We start from the raw sequence: 24,000 nt of genomic DNA on the forward strand, positions 1-24,000 counted from the left end.
TAGTTCAGGCACGTTTGAAGGGGTGGGTGTATTTGAGAAGGGGGGGGGGGGGGGGTTTATTGTTAAATTTAGCGAAAAACATTTCCAGTAACAAAAAAAAGAAGTAAACGAGCTTGAGTTACGGTTCCCTACTTCATGTTTTGGACCATAGCAATGATTGTGTAATATGGAGTTTGCAAGATTTTTATTCAAGCATGTGAATAAACCATACAGGGTCAGGCCTCATGTTACTGTCGTGATTAATAGTCTTTCATTCATTAATTTGGTTATGAAGAATAAGGTGGGGGGGGGGGGGGCTTAACCCATTGACTCCTGGGGGTTTCCCATTGACAAGTAAAATCGTCTGCCGTTAGACAGAGTAAAATACTAAGAAAATACCAAGTATGGCTGGTAGGCCAGTTCAGGGGTGAAAGGGTTGGAGGGCTCAATAACTTTCTTCCTCTGAAAAGGGTGGGGGGGGGGGGGGACTTAAGAGAGCATTTACAGTATTCCTGTACTCCTCCAAAAGAATGCCTTTAAATTACAGGAAATAATGTGAACTACCAAGGTATATCTTTTACCTGTTACCCATCACCTGTCACCTGAAGAGAAGACCTGCCGCTCGCTGTGTACCGTGTACCACATAGCCAGAAACTAAAATACCTTCTTCTCTTGCATATATTATGCACTGCATAGTGCTTACTGTGTAGCCAGTAATTAAGACAGCTTCTTGGCTCGCCCTTATTACTCACTGCATACCATGTACCTCGTAGCTAGCAACTACAGTGTAAGACAGCTTCTTTTTCCATATATTACTCACTGCATACCGCATAGCCAGCATCTATTTTAGCTTCTCCTATTGCAAACATAACTCACTCGAACCCACTCAAATCAATGTGGCAGGGTATTCTGCAGTTACTCCGAAGCAGTTTAATTCTTTGATTCTATGGGAACGCGTTTTGACATCAATGGAATAATGTTACTTGAGTTTGGATAGAAAAGACAAAAACTACAACATTTACAGCACTGTGTATTGTAAAACTAATTGGCTTTAAATTGCAGTTCCACCAGAGGTGACAATTGACGGTACATCAGAACAGTTTACCATCATAGGAAATGAAATACAGCTGACATGCCACTACAACTCTTCCCCCGCTGCATCCGAAGTACAGTGGCAGAAAGATGGACGACTCATATCAAGAAATGTCACTATGGAGAATGGTACTCGAGGAAACATCACTCATTTCAATGAAAGTTCGATACAGCTGACGATCAGGCAAAGTATCTCAGCAGATGCTGGGAACTACACATGCTTGGTTATAAACAGTCTTGATAATTCATCTGATACAGTGGTGGTGGTTGTTAAAGGTTTGTATTAACGTTTAACTTATGCCCTGTTCACACCAAATCCTAACCATGTTTTGAAGATGTTTAGTTTAACACAGTTTCAAAGTGCTTTCTTTTTTTATATCAGTACTGATTTTTGTTGACTACACAGTTAGCACAGATCAAAGCATGTATTGAAACTAATTTTCATTTTGTTAACAACCCATGTTAATTAAACAATTGTCTTATGTGAATGGGGTCTCAGAATGTCAAAAATCTCTTTCATGGGTTATGATAATGAGAACAAGTTGCTCAGCATTTGACTTCATGTATTAACAGAAAATTAGTCATACTTATGGTTATTTGTGGTCATTAATTTATTGTTTACTTGGGATTGGCCAATATAAACTAGTGGTTCATTATCTGAAAATTTTGATAAAATATAGTGCATAAATTAACGATGTTCAATTTTGCAGTTAAACCAGACCCACCACATGTGAGAATTATAAGCACAACATCAAGGACACTTGCAATTTCCTGGACAGCTGGTTTTAATGGGAACAGTGAAATTACTTCATACATAGTAAAGATCAGTGAGGATAATCAAACTTTTAGTGATGTTAATTGTCAAGGATTGTCCAACAGTACCTGTGTAGTATCTGGCAATTCCACCAATGCAACTCTTGAAGGGCTTCATCCTGCTACAATGTACTACCTCAAGGTGTTTGCCATTAATAGCATTGGTCAAAGTGATGCAAGCTCTGTAGTGAATGCAACCACTGATGAAGAAGGTACATTAAATTTAGAATTATTGTAAATATTGACGTAGTCATAGTGATGATATATTGTCAATTGCAAATGTGTAGATATGATAACAACCTATTAGTTTGAATCCATGCACCTACCACATGGTAGGCAGCTTATCTCCAGAGATTATATATCCATACTACATGTACCTTATTATAGGAAAGTAACAATGCACTTTATTAACGCAATTTTACAAAATTCGTGTTAATTTAGTGTATCTTAATTAATGTCGATGTAAATTTAATGCATGCTATTTTACAACATTGTTATTTTAAAGCATCTTTATTTCATTACAAAACCTTATTAGTTCGTCACTAGATCCATTTGAGCAATCCTAAAAGCTAACTACTGTAAATGCTTCTTTTTCTCCATGAGACATTATATATGATGAGATTTTGTAAGTGCAGCAAATTCGTGTTACTGCAACAAACTGAGACTTTGAAAGATCTTTTGAATTGATAAGGTCTAGTTAGGCTTCAAAACAAAATTTCGGCTGTAAGAAATACTTAGAAACATCCGTGGACTTGTCGTGGAAGGTTTTATTCACGAAAGCCAAAACGCAGTTTGGCATTAAGAAATGTAAAGTGCGAGTTCGCAGAATTATGAAAATCGCAGTTAGTAAAGCAAGATGCTTATCGAAAAATTCGCATTAATTTAATGCATGTATAAACCTAACTTGTGAAAAATTCTCATTAATTTAGTGTAACGTAAATTTTCATCCGGTTGTCAAGGTGTATTGATTATTAATGTTAGTTTCCCGTAACAAGGTAACCCTATTTAATAAAGGTGAAGTGCAACACGTCCGTTGATTTACATGTACTTGCATTAATTTAATGCATGTAAACCTAACTTGTGAAAAATTCTTGTTAATTTAGTGTAACGTAAATTTTCATCGGGTTGTCAACGTGTATTAATTAAGCGACCTTTTCATGGGAATTTACTTCTGCAGTCATGATAATGTGAGTTGTTGACAGATGTAACACAGTATTGTTTTTCAAACACTGACAAACACCTTCTACATTTTTCAAACTCCATCCAAACAGCAACGTTTCAAACATGTTTCAAACAATTTTAAACATGTTTTAAACATAAACACCCTTGAAATGCTGACTAGTTAGTTAAACATCCTTTTCATCTAGACGGTAATTTCATATATTCCTAAACAGGGTCGTAGATCTGGCATGACACAGACTTCAAGTTCATGTTTCAAAATTCCGTGCATAGTGCTAATAGGATGATTGATCAAGTCTGGACAATCGGAAGACCGATATTTTTTATCTATGGGAAGTCCTGATACCACTCATTCTGATGAACAGTGTTTAATCTTCGGACTTCATTGGAAAAGTTGCTCTTGAGTTTCCGATATGACTTCCGAACAATCGGAAATTTGACCTTCCAAAATTTGGAGAAGCTCCGGAAGTGGGTTGTCTCATTTCTGGGGTCAGGTACAAATCCTACATCCACTCAAACACTAATAATGTCCCCTTCAACCCATTTGACTCTTGGGAGTGATACTGAAAATAGATTTTGTTCTGTCTAATGCCAGTCGATTTTACTCGTCAACTGGAGGCATCCTAGGGCATTTGAGGTGTCAATTGGTTAAAGAGTGGATACTAAAGTTTAAATTCTGTTCTAAAAGTGGAATTACATCATTCTGTGTCTGCTGGCCCAGACATAAGACATGTAGTTACATACACGTATGTGGTTTTTAACTTAAGTTTAAATGTCTGGGTGTTTTTCTACAGTTCCAAATGCTCCTCCAGCTAATGTCACTGGACGCAACACAAGCTCTACCAGTATTTTGGTTCAGTGGGACCAAGTCCCAGTTGCAGATCGAAATGGTGTAATATTGACTTACACAGTTACCTTCAAAATGGCATTGCCTGGTGGGTCTGAACAAACTCGTAATGTGACTGCTCCAACAACTAATGCTACTCTGATGAGTCTGAATAAATACACCAACTACAGCATTACAGTATTTGCATCTACTTCCAAGGGAGGTGGAAATAAAAGTGCACCTATCATTGTGACCACAGATGAGGACAGTAAGTTTTTATTTTGCATATGGACACTTATATCTCAAATTGTAAAAGTTTAATTGAGTTCGCCTAATTAGAGAATTAGGTAAATGTGATGTCTTTGGTGAGTTGTATTTTTGTGAATAAACCAATAATTTATTACAGGATTTAAGAAATCTGGAACTGGCTCGTAAAATAAGTAGAGCAGCATGTTAGTTGTCAGTTTGTTTCTAATGCTCTACCAGTTGCTACACTCCTGAAGGTAAGCACATGTACATGTATTTATCATGGCATCTTACAGGATGCGGGTATGCGGACCGGATATCCCTTATGCCCACCCCCTTCTACAGCACTTCTCACAGACAATCCATACTTGTCAAGACTTTTTTTTCACTCACCCAAATTAAACTTGAACTTGTCACCCCTATCTCTGGATCTGCTGTCCACTCTCTTATCCACTTGACCACACAAGCAACTCAAGCAAACCTCTCATCATAATTTATAATTAAATATTTTATTATTCATCCCAGGCCACTCTCGGTCCAACTTTAATTTATTCACATTTGGACACCAGAGCCATGCACATGTTGTAAATCTTGTAGCACTGATAAAATGGAGGAGTCACGCCAATGCAACAGCGTAAATGAAATTGATTTCTATGGAGAAATACAGGAATTGAAAAGATTTCCAAATAACTTGTTATTCAAAAGATGATTTTTACAGGAAGGGCAAACGTTTCTTGAAAGAAAAACAGAGAAAAAACCCGGCCTGTTAGGAAAGGAAGATCGATCTGAGCAGAAACAATTAACAAACTGGGAACATCAGATGATAACTTAAAAGAAATGGGCTTACAGCAACGGCAAACATCAAGAAAGTAGCTCTAAAATGGGAACTGTTTCAAATCTTGTCCCAAGTACATAGTCGAATTTCTCACAGAGGACACAAGTGTGAAAAACAGTAGTTGCTTTTAGGGAAAGTAACTGATATAAAAAAAGAACATTCTGCCCGAGTAGTGACCAAGTTTGGAAAACTCCAATCACTTATTTCGCCCACTAGATTGAATCTGTAGCATGTAAACAGGCCATTTTGCAAAATGAGTAAACAAATTTTCTTTCAAGGTAAATTGAAGTTTATCCATATTGTAGCAGTACCAAATAATAATACCATTGTAACATTATTGTAATGTAGTTACTTTCCGGTAGTATACTGCTCTTGTTAATTGAAAATCTGAGAGAGAAATATTTATCAATCTTGTATTAAACAAGTTATATTTCCAAAGGAATCATAAAAAAATATCACTATTTTCTCATTTCAAAAAGTAGTCCTACTATGTGAAAGACAAAAAAAGGGTTTAGCTCTGAGGAAGGGCTAACAATCTAAATGCCAGCTTTCAAATTTCTTCACAGTGGTCAATTTCCCATATCAACTTCACTTGATAAACCCTTTCTTTTACTTAATTCACTTTCCCACTGACACAGCACCACAGCTTCTTTACAATCTAACCCCTTTATCCTACAAGTGAAAGAATGCTTTACTTCCAATAACCAGGGACCAATATTCTTAACCCAATGACCAAGACAATGGTTGTTTTAGACTAAACACTTCAGATAATTGATTACTCCAATCACTACAATACATGCCGATCCCATGCGTGGAATGCAGTGTCTCGCCCTTGTACACTGACTGCAGACTAATCCTAACTCAGTTATTGAAAGCTAACTATTTTAAAATGGTTGCTTAGACTTAAATACTGCTTATCAGCGCTAATCAAATGGGTGCTTAGACTTAAATACTGTTTAATATCAGCAATATTTATAGACAGTCTGCAGTTGTCATACGCCTCCTGGTATGCTAACTGTTTCAAATAAAATGGTGCATAACCCTAATCACTAAATTGAAAGCTTAACCCTAATTCCTAAAATGCAGGCAGTCTCCCTAACCTTACATGAAAGCTAATCATTCAAAATAAGTGCTCAGTAACCCAAACCACTCAGCTGAGCATTTGACCTTAATCACTAAAATTTGTTGGCCTTCAATAGCACCAGAGAAAAAACATTTACCCAGTTTTTGAAAATTTTACCTAGTTAAAAAAATATTGCCTACTTAAAAATAAAATCACCTAGTTAGAAAAAAACTAACTAGTTGGAAATAAAATCACCTAGTTAAAAAAAACTAACTACATGTAGTTGAAAATAGAAATCAACTGAAAACAAAAATTAACTGCAACATGTACGTCACTGATACATACGGGTATCTTTGCTGCTTGTTTCATAATATATACTAGATTTTTGGTCATTCTTGTTGCTTTTATAATGGAATCTTAGGGTGCGTTCGATTGACCCCATATACGTGGACAATACACGTATGTGGAGTGATGATTTAAAATGGTATGTCTGGCATTTTTAAGCAACAGGGATAATAAAGATGCGTTTAAAATATCCTTTTAGCAGGTGTTTGACAATTTTAAGGTGCACCTAACCCCAAAATAATTGTTTTCACTAAAATAAATCTTTGCACCTGTTCGAAACCCATTGCGGCCATTTTTTCCTTTTTCTAACAAATCCTGCCGTTTTATAGGCTTCGAAAGTTGCGAAAATCCAAGCATCTTTTGTTCACAACTGAGTCAGAAGGGGAGGGGGTCTATTCCCGCTTTGACGTCACATACTGATTTACATTGAATTATTTCTTTGTAAAAATACATGCAAAGTAGATTGTGACGTCAAAGCAGGAATAGATCCACACCCCTTCTGACTCGGTCGTGAACAAAAGATGTTTGGATTTTTGCAACTTTCGAAGCCTATAAAATGGCAGGATTTGTTAGAAAAAGGAAAAAATGGCCTCAATAGGTTTTGAACAGGTGCAAAGATTTATTTTAGTGCAAAAAATATTTTGGGGTTAAGTGCACTTTAATGCGAATCTCCATAAACACCAAGGATTTCTAACTTCTATTCCATGTATTTCTATAATTCCAGAATACAGTCGATCAGATGCACCCTTAAATTACTTGGAAAATAATAATTAACCCATTGACTTCTCAGGCCCCCTAGGATACCCCAAGTTAACCATTGGTTAAGAGGTATCAAAACCTACATGTACATTGTATAGGTTTCCATGGTATTTAAGGACGGTGCCTACTATTGTTATTGCGCACATATTCTGCGCATCTCGAGATACTCAGATTTCCTATCGGTGATGCTTACTAATACAGGGATGTTTTTGCGCGGTTTAAAACTTTCCGGAAAAAGTAGATCTTAGTAAGTACTCTTGGTATCCAAAAAGAAAATTAGGGGTAACCATGCATTTTTCAGAGATAATTCAGCTTCAATTTGAGAAAGAACGCCATACACTGCTTTGTATTTTAAAGCTTTTTACAAAGATTATTCATGAATTATCTTTGAAAAATGCGTGTTTACCCCCAATTTTCTTTTTGGATTTCAATAACACTTGTTAAGATCTACATTTCCTGCATAATCACACACCGGGGCAAAAATATCTTTAATTAGTAGGCACCGTCCTTAATGCTGGTTAGCTCTAACCATGCTTCGAGTAGCCCAGGCCTGCACTTCCAAAAACCATCTCTATCTAGTAGGTCTTGTTCTGTTTAGGAGTATTATTCTTCGTTTTGATCTTAGCTGCCAATGCTGTTAATGTGATGCCGGGCCTGTAGTTCCCTTTATTTCATGCGAAATGGTCTTTGGGAATTAGTGTTCGCCTTTTCTTTCTCACCTGGTTTTCTGCTAAACATTACTTGAGTTAAAACATTTGTCATTGAAATAATATTGAAGTTGTGTTAAAAAAACACCTTGTCAAAATTATCTCTTACATCATTTTATCATGGTTTTACTGGGCTTCACGTTCCTGTTGCAGCTTTGGAGCATAACCCTGTTTTTTCTTTAATTAAGGTAACAATAATTATTATAAAGCATCCTACTGGGAGAATACTGAGAGATGGAAAAAGTGAAAAAGTGATGTAGAAATAACACATATCTATGATTCATCCCGCTACAGGAATTGACGGATGCATGGTTGCGAAAAAATGATGTGGCAATAACTCAGAAACTGGGTTGAATCTTCCAGTCACTACTGTATCTATAATATTCATGAAATAAATTCCATTGTTCACAGCGCCAACTGCTCCCCCAAGTGAAGTCCAGGGACAAAACAGAAGCTCTACCAGCATATTTGTTAGCTGGGGAGAAGTTCCAGAAGAAAATAAGAATGGTGTAATATTAAGTTACACAGTTAACTATGTTGCACTGGAAGACAATGGAGCTCCAGTCATCCCAAAACTAGAGGTAGTTCCTGTTCCATCCAGAAATATAACCCTGAGGAATCTGAATGAACACACAAAATATGAAATCAAAGTGGCTGCCTCTACTTCCAAGGGTTTGGGGATTAAAAGTGACCCTCTTATAATCACAACAGACCAAGACAGTAAGTATATCGACTGTACTGTACCCTTCAGAAAAGAAAAGTCATTTACTTTAAACTCACCAGTTCTTAGGTCTCATGTAAATAACAGACTTGTTGCTGTTTAAACTTTAGTCACATTGCATAATTATGTATTTGGCCAATGCAGTAAACTCAATCAAAATGCCAGTTTTATGATTTGTCTTACTTATTATTCCATCAAATGAATACCGGTAATAGAGCCCTGAAGTGAGGGCTCTTGCTTATTTAAGTCAAAAATCAAGTTCTGAGTGAGCTATCAATAATAATTAACCAGTTTGGAGTTGGTCAGTGGCACGAGTGGTCATGAGTTTGAATCATGTTCAAGCCCACTTAACTGTTTGACTCCCTTGAGTGATCGGTATGTAAATTCTCCTCACAATTTCAATGAAATGTCAATCAGACAGTTATTGAGAATGAAGATAACTATCAGCTCAAGAGGTGTGATCTTGAATGTACTGTAACACCAAATTCTCATGACTTATTAACCCAACAAAGAAAGCCATGGTACTAGTTAGGAGAATGAACGTTTTAATCGTGGGAATGAAAGGGTCAAGTTGCTTATCTAACTGCAATGATCTTTCTAACATAATTTCATTTCCTGTCCATACCACAGTTCAAATTTTGTGAAGTTTCACAAATTCTAGAATCGTAATATGTGTTTGTTAGCTGAGGCTGTGTATTTCTTGAATGTATCATAACAAAATGTATAGAATGATGCAATTCATTTTATACTTCTTTGTATTCCATTTCTGAATTAAGCTTACAACAAAGAACTTGAATTGGGTTTCAGAAAGTAGAAGCTGTTTTTTTGCAGAGATGATTTAATTAACCCTGCAAATACATGTATTTGAGAGAGGGGTTTGCATTAGTTTGCAAATCCCAAAAGGACATGATCCTTTTTTTTGTTTGTTTGTCATGCTTATCGCCGTCGCGAGTACAGCAACGACGCAGCTCAACAAGGTCGAACCAAAAGCATACTATGGCACCTCTGGCTGCTGCTATACAGTCCATGTGTGACCTTGGAGCACAGCTTTGTAACAGCCAGCTGGAATCAGCTGTATTCTGTTTTTTCTGAGGGGGAAAAATCGGACGACCCAGAGAAAAACCCTCAGAGCAGAGTAGAGAACCAACACAAATTCAACGCACTTTTGGCGTCAGGTCCGGGAACCTGGGCCACATTGGTGGGAGGCGAGTGCACCATCCCTGCTCCCTGCCCCCCCCCCCCCCCCCCTCCTTTATCTTTCAAGTAAAATTGAACCTGTTTGTTCCATTTATTCTGCTATCAAAAGCAGAATAAAACGATAATTTATTTATCATTAATGGAACAGAAAGTCCTAAAAGGATCGTTGAAGCAAAATATATTACGATATTAACATTTTGTATCGGTATTGCAAAAAAAGATTTAAAAGAATGCATGTTATGCCCTTCCCCTTTTTCAACAGAACCAAATGCTGCTCCTAGTAATGTTCGCAATGTTAACACAACCTCTACCAATATAGTTAACTGAATAGAGTGTAATGTGAAGTGCTAGATTTCAATCCCATATGAAGCATGTGAGCGTCAGCCCTACAGATGGAAATGGGCCCACACAAGGACAGAGAAAAACTCTGACCAGGGTAGGAGTTTTTTTCTCTGTCCTTGTGTGGGCCCATTTCCATCTGTAGGGCTGACGCTCACATGCTTCATATGGGATTGAAATCTAGCACTTCACATTACACTCTATTCAGTTAACTCTGTTTAAAATATAAGTGCTACACGGCCAACGTTTGTATAAACGTAACCTTTCCTTGTACTCTACCAATATAGTTGTTCAATGGAACCAAGTTCAACTTTCCACGCCCTTAGTTCTTAATGTTTTTGTTTTTTCTCTTTCATTACAGAGCCAAATGCCCCTCCTGAAGACCTTCGTGAATTTAACACAAGCTCTACTAGTATTTTTCTTCAATGGGACCCAGTTCGACCTGCTGATCAAAATGGTGATATATTGAGTTACACAGTTACCTACAGAGCATTACCTGATGGGCCTGAGCAAACTCTGACTGCACCAACAACTCATGCTACACTGACAGGTCTGAATGAATACACCAATTACAGCATAACAGTGTTTGCATCTACTATCAAAGGAGATGGGAATATCAGTGTCCCTATCATTGTCAGAACAGATGAAGGCAGTAAGTTTGTACAGAGTTTTTGTTCTCTCTGTTTATAAACCTAGTCCTATTGGTAATATAGAGCAGGCCGAATTTCTAGTGCTACTCATAGTGACTTTCCAGGGCAATGGCAGATTTACGGAACACATCAAAAGAAAACTCTTCGAATCAAATAGGTGTCTCTATGTGTTAAGGAGCTTAAGGAAGGAAGGATATAACCAAGGTTGAAATTGATCATTTATTTCAATCTTTAGTTTTACCTAAAATTTCGTATGGTTTACCGGTGTTTGCTGCCTCCGTACCTGAACTAAATACTGTGCAGCGGTTCCTTCACAGCTGTCACAAATGCCGTTTTATATCCTATGCTATAGATATCTACACGTATGATTTGCTTGAAAAAACAGACAGGTCAATCTCCAAGAGGATTAGTTGTTTACCTACTCATCCGCTAAAAAATTTGTTGCCCAGAGTTAAAGAATCCTCAAAACGTCTAAGATCCCAAACAAGCCTACTACCTTGTGTTAACACGGAACGTTTTAAATCTAGTTTTATTAATAGACTGTATTTTAAATATACTTTTATTTTTAATTAATAAAATGTAAATATAGGTGTGTACATGTATTTGTACTTGTATATTCAATAAAGACGAAGACAAAGACATTAACCCATTGACTCCTGGGAGTGAGACTTAACAGATTTTACTCTGTGTAACGCCAGACGATTTTACTCTTCAACGGGGGGCGTCCTAGGGTGCCTGGGGAGTAAGTTAATCGGTCATCGCTAACTTGTTCCCTGTTTTCAAATTCATTGTCATCTGTCGTATGTATTCTTTATGATAACACACTTGAGTTGTGTGACTCTTGGCGCACTTCAGTGATGTCATTTACATTTAGGGTGCATTTAGTGATTAGAGCGAATTTCAAATGAGTGTCGTAAAACCAAAACCAAAGTAATTACTTTGGCCAATCAAAAAGGTTGGAGACAAATGCAGTAAACCAATCAAAACTCGAAGTAATTACACGTAGCCGACGCAAAGCGTGCGAAAATGTGCACGCGCGAGCCATGGTTGGTTTTGGTTTCACTTCTGATTGCTTGAAAAAGTGGTGTGAGAACTTTGAACCAATCACTGAGTGAAGTAGATGCAAAACCAAAGTAATTCGCTAATTACTTTCGACACTCAATTATTGAAAACAGCTCTATTTAAAATGGTATTTCTCGCTGGCATTTTGAAGCAACAAGAATAATGAGGATATGTTTAAAATAGTATTTTATGTAGTCCACAGCATCCTAGTTACAATGTGCTGCAACACACCCACTGTGGATATTGTCCAATGTGTTGTGGGTCATTGTTTTAACCCTTTCACTCCCAAGAGTGCCACTTATAGATTTTACTCTGTCTAACGCCAGACGATTTTACTCGTCAATGGGGAACCCCACGGGAGTGAAAGGGTTAAGACCCATGCTTAACATGATAGCCTCATTTTTGCAGCCTTGCTTTCTCACCAAGGAGGACACTAAAAAGTTGATCCATACTAGGCACAGATAATAGCACTTAATTTAAGTGAGCAGGCCATACCTTTTGAAACTATTTAGTGTTGCAAAGACAGCGTAAATGAGACTGCTGTGAGAGAAAGCAAAGAGTCTGGGAACTGCACATCAGAAAGGGGCCAAAGGATTTATATACTTTAGTATGTAAAAAGGAATTATTGTGGTGCCCAAGTAGAATTGAAGGCAACTGATCAAATATAGAAACCTAAAGATGTTCCCATACATAGCCTGAGGTCATGATATGAGAGTACTCAACACCCAGAAACTTTCAGTCAGAAGCAGTTTGGGAAAACAAAATGATTCACCTAACCTAGTGGTATTGTTACATGTACCGTAGGCCATATGGCACTGACAATAATATTGAAGTCTCCTGAGAGGATCAATGACTTTGCCTCTCCGGCCCTTACAAGAGCTTTGGTTTAAGTTTTTGACTTTTATTTTAACAGTTTAGTTAAAGTGGAATGTGACAAGTTGTGTGATTCTCTAAACTGTCTGTTCTATTGTAATTCATTCAGTAAAATCCCTCTTTAAATAATTATAGAAAGATGTTACTTATGTTAATCCTCTTACTAATTCTCAACAGAGCCAAACGCCCCTCCAGCTAATGTCACTGGATACAACACAAGTTCTACTGGTCTATTTGTTCAGTGGGAGGAAGTTCCAGCGGCTGATCAAAATGGTGTTATATTGCGTTACACTGTTACTTACACTGAGTTACCAAATGGTCCTGAACAAACTCAGAATGTGACTGCTCCAACAACCAATGCTCCACTGACAAGTTTGAACGAATACACCAACTATAGCATCACAGTTTTTGCATCGACTATCAAGGGAGGTGGAAATGTCAGTGCACCTATCATTGTAATCACAGATGAAGATAGTGAGTTTACTTTCCTAATTTATTTTACCCCAGTGTTATTTTTCCCCAGGGGGAACTTATTCTATGCTACGTTATCCGTAGGGACTGGTTAGAGTATCACTTCTCCCTCCAAACAGAACCATAGTCTGTTACAGGGTCACCTTCTTCCACCTGTCTAGTAGTGTGCTGGTAGTTGTAGAATGTAGCAGTATGGAGAAACAGAGCATAGCTACATGTATGTAGCATAATCTATGTGATGAGTAAATTTGAACTTAAGATAAAGGTGTTGTCGTCTTCATTCATGAAAGAAAATTTCCTCAAATTTTAGTTTATTACTAAGTTCACACTGAAGTGTTTTTTGTTTAATATGAATATATGATGCAGCAGATAACCTAGTAACCTTTGTGGCTGTCTTAGTTGGTGTTTTTAGAAGAATCCGCCTTACAAGAAGGGGTTTCTCTCTACTAATTAAAACATTCATTAATCAGTAGGTAGTTATGGGGAATAGTGTGTGTGTGGATGGTGAATTGAGGGAAAATCATAGACAAAAGTTATGGTTAGTCTGTAAAATGAGGGGGAGATGTTCACAAAGCAAACTCTCAACCCCAAAATAAGGTTAACTAACGAAACAAACTCTGTGTGAAATTAAAAATTTAATCTCAGAAACAGTCGGATAGTACATGTACATGTACGAAAAACTAAATCACGTAGGAGGGATTACTAAATATTTGACCATGAAAATTGTTCGTTCTTAAAAATGGGAATAATAAAGATGAAAAATCTTTACACTAAAATCTTCGTTCGTAAAAGATATAATTTATGGAAAAAACTAAAGAAATCCCATGGAATATGAAACACCAGTTCCTTGAGGCAAATTCAAAAATCCCGAAGATAAAGACAAGCTGACTGCGACACCATTAGGCTCGTAAATGGCTGCGAATCTTCAGGGGTAGAGTGCAACCGAGCAAGGGGGTTTCTAGTCCAGCGCTGGACCTCTACCCAACCCCCTCGTGCCGAGTCAAGAAAGGAAAAAGAGAAGAACAACAAGCCGCAACTCTGGACAAAAACTAGCCCTAAAAACCATGGACAGACTAACACGACCAAGGCTTCCAAGTCGATTAACTAAAATTGGAAAGTAACTCTTACCAAACACAACTCATCATGTGTATCATGGACGTTCTGAAGCAAAATTATAGTTTAAAATAAAGAAAAAAGGATACCTGGTTACTTACATGGAAGAAAAAGCTAGCAAAAATTTCCCTTCGCTCCAAAATTTTGCGAAGTATCCTGTAAACGTCAGCCTTGCTTGCGACAAAAGAATTCAAATACGACCAAACTGTACACATGGCCTGGGTACGAGATGTGGGAAAGAGTAGATCTGGGAACCAGTATGACAAAACATGGATCGTGGAATGCCCAAAGCAATTTAAAATACTAGTACGAAAGAGAGCTGTGCGCCTAATTAACTTCGCACCTTTCCGCTCTCATGCCGTCTCTTATTTTCTTCACTCTAACATTATGCCTATTACAATGCTCTATTTTAAGCTTTCTTCGGTGTTAGTGTTTGATGTTTAAAATAACACTGCCCCTCATAATATTTCACATCTCTTTATTCCTACTCAACAAATCCACTCTTACAGCACCTCCTCTTCTGGAAATTATTACATTAGCCACTCTAGAATCAGAAAAATGATTCGTTTTCTATTATGCATGGGAGCCAAAATTTGGAATAGTATACCTGAAAATTTACGAAATTCTTCAAAATCTGTCTTTAAGGAAAAAGTTCATACAATTCTGTTGAAAATATTTGAAGTTCAGGATAGATATGCTGACCTAAACATGATAATCTCTGATGTTAAAAAATATTAGCCCCCGCTTGTCTAAATAGCTGATTTTCTTATCTCAATTTCTATCGTGACTGACCTTTTTTTATTGTAAATATGATACTTTTTTTCACTTCAACTATTCGTAATAAATCTTACGCCGTCTACACACCACCTGCCTCGATTAGCCTTGCTATTTGTAGGTGGTGTGATACTTGTATATTTAATTGTAAGAAATAAAGATGTTGTTGTTGTTGTTGTTGTACTAAATTAGGAAGCTAAAGAAGGGGCAATGACCCAGAAAAAATTGGAAGCACAAGTGAGATTATGTATATAGCTTCTGATCCATGGCCTATCGAAGTTCGATTTGAAGGACAAACAATTCTCAGTTTTGACAAAATGTGTATCGAAGTTTGACTGCTTAATGTTTGAGATGTTGTTTATTAAGGAGCTAAAACCTGGGCTAAATACCCAGAATTAAGGACTCCGTTCGTGCTAAATAGGCCACTTCGAAAAATACCGTAATACTCTTTGTTTTTTCCCCGAAATTTTGCATAAGCATTGTTTCAAGTTTCTCTTGGGACTTACAATAGTCCCCAAGAGAAAACAAAAACAATGCTTATGCAAATTTTGGGTGGTTAAACAAAGAGTATTATGGTATTTTCTGAAGTGGCCTATTGTTTACATCACACTGCGTGCAAATATTTTCTCACATTTAATAGCGCTTGATTTTATTCTCTAAGGATTTGTTTTGTAGATTTATATTCAATTAACTTTTTCTTATTCATTTTTACTTGAAAATGACGTTAAGTAAACGTCGAAACGTCATGACTTTTTAAAGTTTTTTAAAAGTTTTTAACAGTTTTTTAGAGTTTTTAACCGTGATGGTTTTAACTTTTGTCCTATCGCAATGTTTTCTAGTTAAGTTATTGACAAAACCTATTCTAATAATAATAATAATAATAATAATAATAATAATAATAATAATAATAATAACGAATCGGTGTGAAGGTGAGGTTGGAAGTTATCCAGAAAACAGCATTGTTGGGGACAGCAAAGATACTAAGGAAAGTACTATCCCTGTGAGAAGAAGGAAAAGTCCTGTAACCTGCTCCCAATTACTATAAACACCAGGCTGAACATCCTGCCTGAGTCTATAAGGAATGAATAATAATGATGATGCTGATGATGATGATGATAATGATGATAATAATAATAATGGCTTTATTCAGCATTTCCACAAGGTGGCTCTTCGTCTACTAAAATACAAATAAAGTTAAAAATGTAAAAAGAGGTAAAATAAGGATACCTATTTAGCAATGTTTAATAAAGTGATTAAGCTGAGAGCTTATCTTTGACCTTTCTCATTAATTGCTTAAAAGTCATCTTAGAGAACTGATTAAAGTCAATTCAGTTCCTTACACATCCACGTAAAATATTAAAGCTCTTAGCAGCTTGGTCTTGATAAATTGTGTGATACTAGTGGGATTTCAAGCTGCATAGCTGCACTGGACTTCAGAGTTCAATTGTGCTTAAATTTCTTCAGTCGCAAGTAACTTGGCCATTCATGAGAAAAAATCACCTTGTGAACTAACTTTGACCACTGCCATTCGATATGTTCTTTAAAGCGTAACCAATTTAGCTTTATAATATCCTCACTTTCAACAAATTTACTTACAACAAAGCTTCCACATGCTGTTTGAATTATTTGTAGGCGTTTAACAAAGTAAGTGGTAAATTATGATAAACAAGACAATTATATCATCATCATCATCTCGTTATTTATAGAGGGAGACGTAATAACCTGTTACAGTTTTCTAACTTACGGCGCAAGCGTATGAAGTGATTAAAAGAGAATGAGAGTAGGATCCAAAACGTGGCATATTCGTTTGGCCACCACGTTCAGCACTGTGCAACATCATTTAACAATATTGAATTCAACAATGTTTTGTATAAAGCACGCGGTCAGCTCGTCAAGCTCATTACGCGGACAGTTAAGTCAACAAAAGATCTGGTTAGAACTTAAGTTTCAACCGCACGAGGATATATCGGCTGTACCCTTCAGGTAAATCTTTAGCAGGTCGAGTTTGTTTGCAGATTCAGACTCGGAAAGTCTCTATTTTAAAAATGTAGTATTATCCAGCTCTTTTAAAACTGTGATCGATGCTTGAGTGTTCTCAATTTTTTTATCTACAGGACCAAATGCTCCCCCAGCCAACGTCACTGGACACAATGTAAGCTCAACGAGTATTTTTGTTCAATGGAACGAAGTTCCAGCTACTGATCAAAATGGTGTTATATTGAGTTACACGATTACCTTCATGGCATTGCCTAATGGGTCTCAACAAACTCATATTGTGACTGCTCCAACAACTACTGCTACTCTGAAAGGTCTGAATGAATACACCAACTACAGCATAACAGTGTTTGCATCTACTATCAAAGGAGGTGGAAATAAAAGTGCACCTATCATTGTGATCACAGATGAGGACAGTAAGTTTATGATTGCACTGTTAGCTTATAATGTCAGTGATTGATGTTGTAATTCAGTATCTATTATTTTTATCAACAGGGCCAAATGCTCCTCCAGCCAACGTCACTGGACGCAATGTAAGCTCAACGAGTATTTTTGTTCAATGGAACGAAGTTCCAGCTACTGATCAAAATGGTGTTATATTGAGTTACACGATTACCTTCATGGCATTGCCTAATGGGTCTCAACAAACTCATATTGTGACTGCTCCAACAACTACTGCTACTCTGAAAGGTCTGAATGAATACACCAACTACAGCATAACAGTGTTTGCATCTACTATCAAAGGAGGTGGAAATAAAAGTGCACCTATCATTGTGATCACAGATGAGGACAGTAAGTTTATGATTGCACTGTTAGCTTATGTCAGTGGTTGATGTTGTAATTCGGTATCTTCTATTTGAAAACGTTTGAAGTTGAGAAAAGGGTGTTCTTATGGTGCCCCATATCGTTTTCCTCTTTGGTGATGTTACAGCTTGACTTGATTTAAAAAAAATATATTAATCTTTCACGTTTGAATAAGAAACTCTGGTGTCATGCTTACTGTAGTGTAAATATTAACAGTATGACAGAAACTTTAGGTTGAACTAATCGCCTAATTCTTCGTAGAAGCCGTAATCCTAAAACAATACTTGAACTAAAACCCGTGATCCTTGGCAATTGCCAAACTTCCTCAATGACTATTTTTGAACTGTTGGTTCAAAGCTTGCGTCTGTGACTCCTCCTTCTGATAATCATTACTGTGATTACTTACCTCGGCAAAGCCGCTTTAATCAAGGATCAATATGGATTGCAAGAGAAATACTTTAACTCGACATGCCATTCTAGATATTGTGATTACACTATACGAGATAATATGGATATAAAGAAATTATTCTCTTGCAGAATTTTTCTCCATTTAAGAAAAGGGTTTCATACGGTTGATCATTTTAACAACAGTCTTTATTTTTTCCTACACGTATTAAGTAAGAGTTGCATCTTATCTGGCCCTCGGATTGCAAGGGTTAATCTAGGCGGGCCAGTGAGCAAGTAGATAGTCTAAATGTATTATAAATTGGAAGATATAATGATACTAGAATGATAGAGAATATTATTTTAAAACTACTAAAATTAAGAGCAAGTGAAGAATGTTAAGACTAGATTTTTTCCATAACGGACGATATGGGTTGTAGTTGCTTACAAGATTTCGCGGGTTTTAATACGAATGATTTCGTATATATCAAGAAAGGCATTTTCTTTGTTCAGCATACTCATGAGGCAATGAATTTTTTAATCCTTGCTTTGAAAGACCTTTTAGTAGGTCACTAAGATTACGTGGTATGTCATTCTATAGTGTGGCACCGATTCTTTGCACTTCAAGTGCATTTATGTAAAAAGTACTAGAAGTAGAGAAGCGGGTGCTGTGAGAATGGACGTCAGATGTTTTTATAAATAAACTACATATTTTCATTGGCGCTGAAGCAGTTTTGACATCATGCATTAGTTCTTATTTAACAATTAGACCCGTAGCCCTTGCGGGCTAAGGGTCAATAGCCCATGAGGCGAAGCCGAATGGGCTATTGACCCGTGGCTCTTGAGGGCCAACTAGTTGAACAGAAAAGGCAATAACAAAGTTAGCGAATGCAAGTTGAAGAAATATTTATTTGGCCGGGATAAAACGAAAGAAAAGGTTACGCTTTTCGATACTCGAGGACTATTACTAATAGTCATCTAGTAGCGTAGCCAATCAAAATGCAGGATTTGCATTAGTTCACTAGTTGGGTGATACTAAAATATAAAAAGTGTATGAGTAAACGTTTAGTCCTAATAAAGAAAGGAATCGAGTAGCCGTTTTTCATTCGGTCTTACTTTACAAACTTGACCACTACGGAATCAGAGGCATAAGTACGGTGGCCCATAAGGGACGCGGCATTTCGTGATCAGTTTTCCTGCTCCAAATTTTCAAACTCACAACTTTGTATTCACAACCTCGAAATTTTGAGTACATAAACACGAAATTCCAACTACAGCATCACAGTGTTTGCATCTACTGTCAAGGGTGGTGGAAATATCAGTACACCTGTCATTGTCATCACAGATGATGCCCGTAAGTAAATCAGCCAGGGCTCATGAGCACGAAACCGGGCAAAAGTCATCTCTTTCTGAGAATTCCATAACCCAAATCGCATACGACTTACTACCAACACAGACCCCCTAAAGCAAGCGAGAACGTCGCCGTAAAATATAATTTATCATGACTGCAACTCATTTCGCATGGAAAATGTGTGCCAATTGTCATGAAATTAAATTGTTATAGACGGCTTTAATAGTCGTATGCAACGTTGTCCAGATAATCTCAAATAGACCGTTTCCTTTTATCATGTTTTAATAAAATAACGCCATAAGTGAAAACCGTTAAGAATCCCAACTGGCCGGAAGCAAACTAGTTGGCTATTTACAAGTGCAGCTGAGAAGTTGAACCAGGGACTACCACGAGCAAATTGAACTAGTGGTCAGAACGTGTCTTTAACCGTGGATCCCTGGATCTCAAGGCAAGCGCCCTAACCACTGAGCCGCACTGTCTCCGCACTGCAATGCAAATTGTCTTCTTTTGTCAGCTCTCTAACTTCGCTTACTTTGCTTATGGCTCAAAACCACATTATTCCAACACTTGTTGATAAACGTTTTTTTTTAATGTAGTGTTCGTTTGCAATAGGGACTTTCGGACGGCGACGAAAACGTCACCCTCAAAATATAACTTTACACAATCCTATGTCTTTCGTGATTCTTTCTTGTTATCCTAAAACTAAATTTACACCACTGGTTTCAGAGTAAAAATATAGGTTGAAAGGTTCGCATTTGTACCCTTGCGTTGTCGTTAAAAGCTCAAATTTGGTAATTTCCGAGTACTGCACGAGTTGAAATTCGTGGCGCGCGTGCATCACGATTGTTTTTCTTCTCTTTCAACCAATGATATTATTGTTTTGTGGCGTTGCCGAAGCTGTAGCCAAACAATGACAATGCCAAAAAGCAGTAATATTATTGGTTAAAAGAACCCAAATGATCGTGCTGCACGTGCGGCACGCATTTTTTTAACATTTATCTCCGGTACTCGTCGAAAGTACTACGTGAAATGACCAAATTTAAGGTTTTGACGACAACGTGGACAAACTACAGTGAATCCTTCATTCTCAATCTTTACTTCAAATCCGTCCGTACCAATCCAGTTATAGGACAATTCGCCCATATTGTATACTATAAAAAGATGGAATAATCATGAATTACTTAAAATAGCTCAAAGTTATCTTTTGAAGTGACATTTTTGTCGCCGTAGCCGTCGTGGTTTCTTAAACTCCTTAATGGCAAAAAGGCAACGGTACATGGAACACTGAGTTTATAGCATTTTCATCTTTTTCAACAAGTGGAATGTACATGTATTTGTTAATCTCAGTTATGTGAACATCCTAAGTTTGCATATCTCTTGTGCTTGCTATCTCCATTTCTACAGGGCCAAATGCTCCTCCAGCTAACGTCACTGGACGCAGCACAGGTTCTACCACTATTTTTGTTGAGTGGGATCAAGTGCCAGATGCCGATCAAAATGGTGTTATATTGGGCTACACAGTTTCGTACAAGGCGTTATCTGATGGTCGTGAACTAACTAAGAATGTGACTGACACTGAAGCTACTCTAACAGATCTGAATGAATACACCAACTACAGCATCACAGTGTTTGCATCTACTGTCAAGGGTGGTGGAAATATCAGTACACCTGTCATTGTCATCACAGATGAAGCCCGTAAGTAAATCAGCCAGGGCTCATGAGCACGAAACCGGGCAAAAGTCATCTCTTTCTGAGAATTCCATAACCCAAATCGCATACGACTTACTACCAACACAGACCCCCTAAAGCAAGCGAGAACGTCGCCGTAAAATATAATTTATCATGACTGCAACTCATTTCGCATGGAAAATGTGTGCCAATTGTCATGAAATTAAATTGTTATAGATGGCTTTAATAGTCGTATGCAACGTTGTCCAGATAATCTCAAATAGACCGTTTTCTTTTATCATGTTTGAATAAAATAACGCCATAAGTGAAAACCGTTAAGAATCCCAACTGGCCGGAAGCAAACTAGTTGGCTATTTACAAGTGCAGCTGAGAAGTTGAACCAGGGACTACCACGAGCAAATTGAACTAGTGGTCAGAACGTGTCTTTAACCGTGGATCCCTGGATCTCAAGGAAAGCGCCCTAAGGTCGATCACTTCTTTCCATCCCTCAAACTGACATTTTTCTTTTTATTCAACTTATACGACGTACAGTCTACTTTAGACTTCAAATCTACTTCAACGAAACAACGATTTTAAACAAGCTGAGAAGATTCACAATAGGCGAGGCAAAGAGTTGAACCCGGATCGCTGGCTTCACCTTGCAGTTTCCGATATACACTAGACTAACGAGACAAACTCCTGGAAAATCGAATTTTTTAGAGTATTGAAATAGTAGTACCCAGCAAAACAATTGAAAGTTAACCGTCTTCAACGGGGTTTTTAGACCTAAATACTGTAGATCAGCCCGGCATAGCTTAGAAACGCTATTTCTTGTTAAAGTAAAGCTTTAATTCTGCCTGTTTTCATTCTTTTTAGAGCGGTAAGCTTGTCAATATTTAAATGGGATATTGCTTCGTGTAATTGTAAGGAAATGTCCAATGTCAGTTTGACGGATGGCCGTTAGTGTTGACTGCGCCCTAACCACTGGGTCGCACTGTCTCCGCATTGCAATGCAAATTGTCTTCTTTTGTCAGCTCTCGAACTTCGCTTACTTTGCTTATGGCTCAAAACCACATAATTTATTCCAACACTTGTTGATAAACGTTTTTTTTAATGTAGTGTTCGTTTGCAATAGGGACTTTCGGACGGCGACGAAAACGTCACCCTCAAAATATAACTTTACACAATCCTATGTCTTTCGTGATTCTTTCTTGTTATCCTAGAACTAAATTTACACCAGTGGTTTCAGAGTGAAAATATAGGTCGATTATTTTCTTCTCTTTCAACCAATGATATTTTTGTTTGGTGGCGTTGTCGTAGCTGTAGCCAAACAATGACAATGCCAAAAAGCAGTATTATTATTGGTTAAAAGAACCCAAATGATCGTGCTGCACGTGCGGCACGCATTTTTTTAACATTTATCTCCGGTACTCGTCGAAACTACTACGTGAAATGACCAAATTTAAGGTTTTGACGACAACGTGGACAAACTACAGTGAATCCTTCATTCTCAATCTTTACTTCAAATCCGTCCGTACCAATCCAGTTATAGGATTATTCGCCGATATTGTATAATATAAAAAAGATGGAATAATCATCAAATACTTAAAATAGCTCAATCTTATATTTTGAAGTGACATTTTCGTCGCCGTAGCTGTCGTGGTTTCTTAAACTCCTTAATGGCAAAAAGGCAACGGTACATGGAACACTGAGTTTATGGCATTTTCATCTTTTTCAACTAGTTGAATGTACATGTATTTGTTAATCTCAGTTATGTGCACATTGTAAGTTTGCATATATCTTGTGCTTACTATCTCCATTTCTACAGGGCCAAATGCTCCTCCAGCTAATGTCACAGGACGCAGCACAGGTTCTACCACTATTTTTGTTGAGTGGGATCAAGTGCCAGATGCCGATCAAAATGGTGTTATATTGGGCTACACAGTTTCGTACAAGGCGTTATCTGATGGTCGTGAACTAACTAAGAATGTGACTGACACTGAAGCTACTCTAACAGATCTGAATGAATACACCAACTACAGCATCACAGTGTTTGCATCTACTTTCAAGGGTGGTGGAAATATCAGTACACCTGTCATTGTCATCACAGATGAAGCCCGTAAGTAAATCAGCCAGGGCTCATGAGCACGAAACCGGGCAAAAGTCATCTCTTTCTGAGAATTCCATAACCCAAATCGCATACGACTTACTACCAACACAGACCCCCTAAAGCAAGCGAGAACGTCGCCGTAAAATATAATTTATCATGACTGCAACTCATTTCGCATGGAAAATGTGTGCCAATTGTCATGAAATTAAATTGTTATAGACGGCTTTAATAGTCGTATGCAACGTTGTCCAGATAATCTCAAATAGACCGTTTCCTTTTATCATGTTTTAATAAAATAACGCCATAAGTGAAAACCGTTAAGAATCCCAACTGGCCGGAAGCAAACTAGTTGGCTATTTACAAGTGCAGCTGAGAAGTTGAACCAGGGACTACCACGAGCAAATTGAACTAGTGGTCAGAACGTGTCTTTAACCGTGGATCCCTGGATCTCAAGGAAAGTGCCCTAAGGTCGATCACTTCTTTCCATCCCTCAAACTGACATTTTTCTTTTTATTCAACTTATACGACGTACAGTCTACTTTAGACTTCAAATCTACTTCAACGAAACAAAGATTTTAAACAAGCTGAGAAGATTCACAATAGGCGAGGCAAAGAGTTGAACCCGGATCGCTGGCTTTACCTTG

The 24,000-nt window shown here is 37.5% G+C and overlaps 1 protein-coding gene across 2 annotated transcripts in view; it reads left to right on the plus strand.

Moving 5' to 3' along the window:
- Positions 1-24,000, plus strand: part of LOC137974463 (receptor-type tyrosine-protein phosphatase delta-like) — a 112,354-nt gene that overhangs the window by 50,538 nt on the left and 37,816 nt on the right. For both annotated transcript variants that reach the window (XM_068821473.1, XM_068821474.1), the window contains 10 exons: positions 1,042-1,347; positions 1,782-2,096; positions 3,858-4,157; positions 8,256-8,564; positions 10,463-10,753; positions 12,864-13,160; positions 17,159-17,455; positions 17,535-17,831; positions 20,983-21,273; positions 23,075-23,365. In XM_068821473.1, the coding sequence (XP_068677574.1) occupies positions 1,042-1,347; positions 1,782-2,096; positions 3,858-4,157; positions 8,256-8,564; positions 10,463-10,753; positions 12,864-13,160; positions 17,159-17,455; positions 17,535-17,831; positions 20,983-21,273; positions 23,075-23,365 (2,994 nt within the window). The remainder of the gene's footprint in view (positions 1-1,041; positions 1,348-1,781; positions 2,097-3,857; positions 4,158-8,255; positions 8,565-10,462; positions 10,754-12,863; positions 13,161-17,158; positions 17,456-17,534; positions 17,832-20,982; positions 21,274-23,074; positions 23,366-24,000) is intronic.

The sequence above is a fragment of the Montipora foliosa genome, chromosome 10, assembly GCF_036669935.1.
Source record: "Montipora foliosa isolate CH-2021 chromosome 10, ASM3666993v2, whole genome shotgun sequence".
NCBI classification, from domain to species: domain Eukaryota; kingdom Metazoa; phylum Cnidaria; class Anthozoa; order Scleractinia; family Acroporidae; genus Montipora; species Montipora foliosa.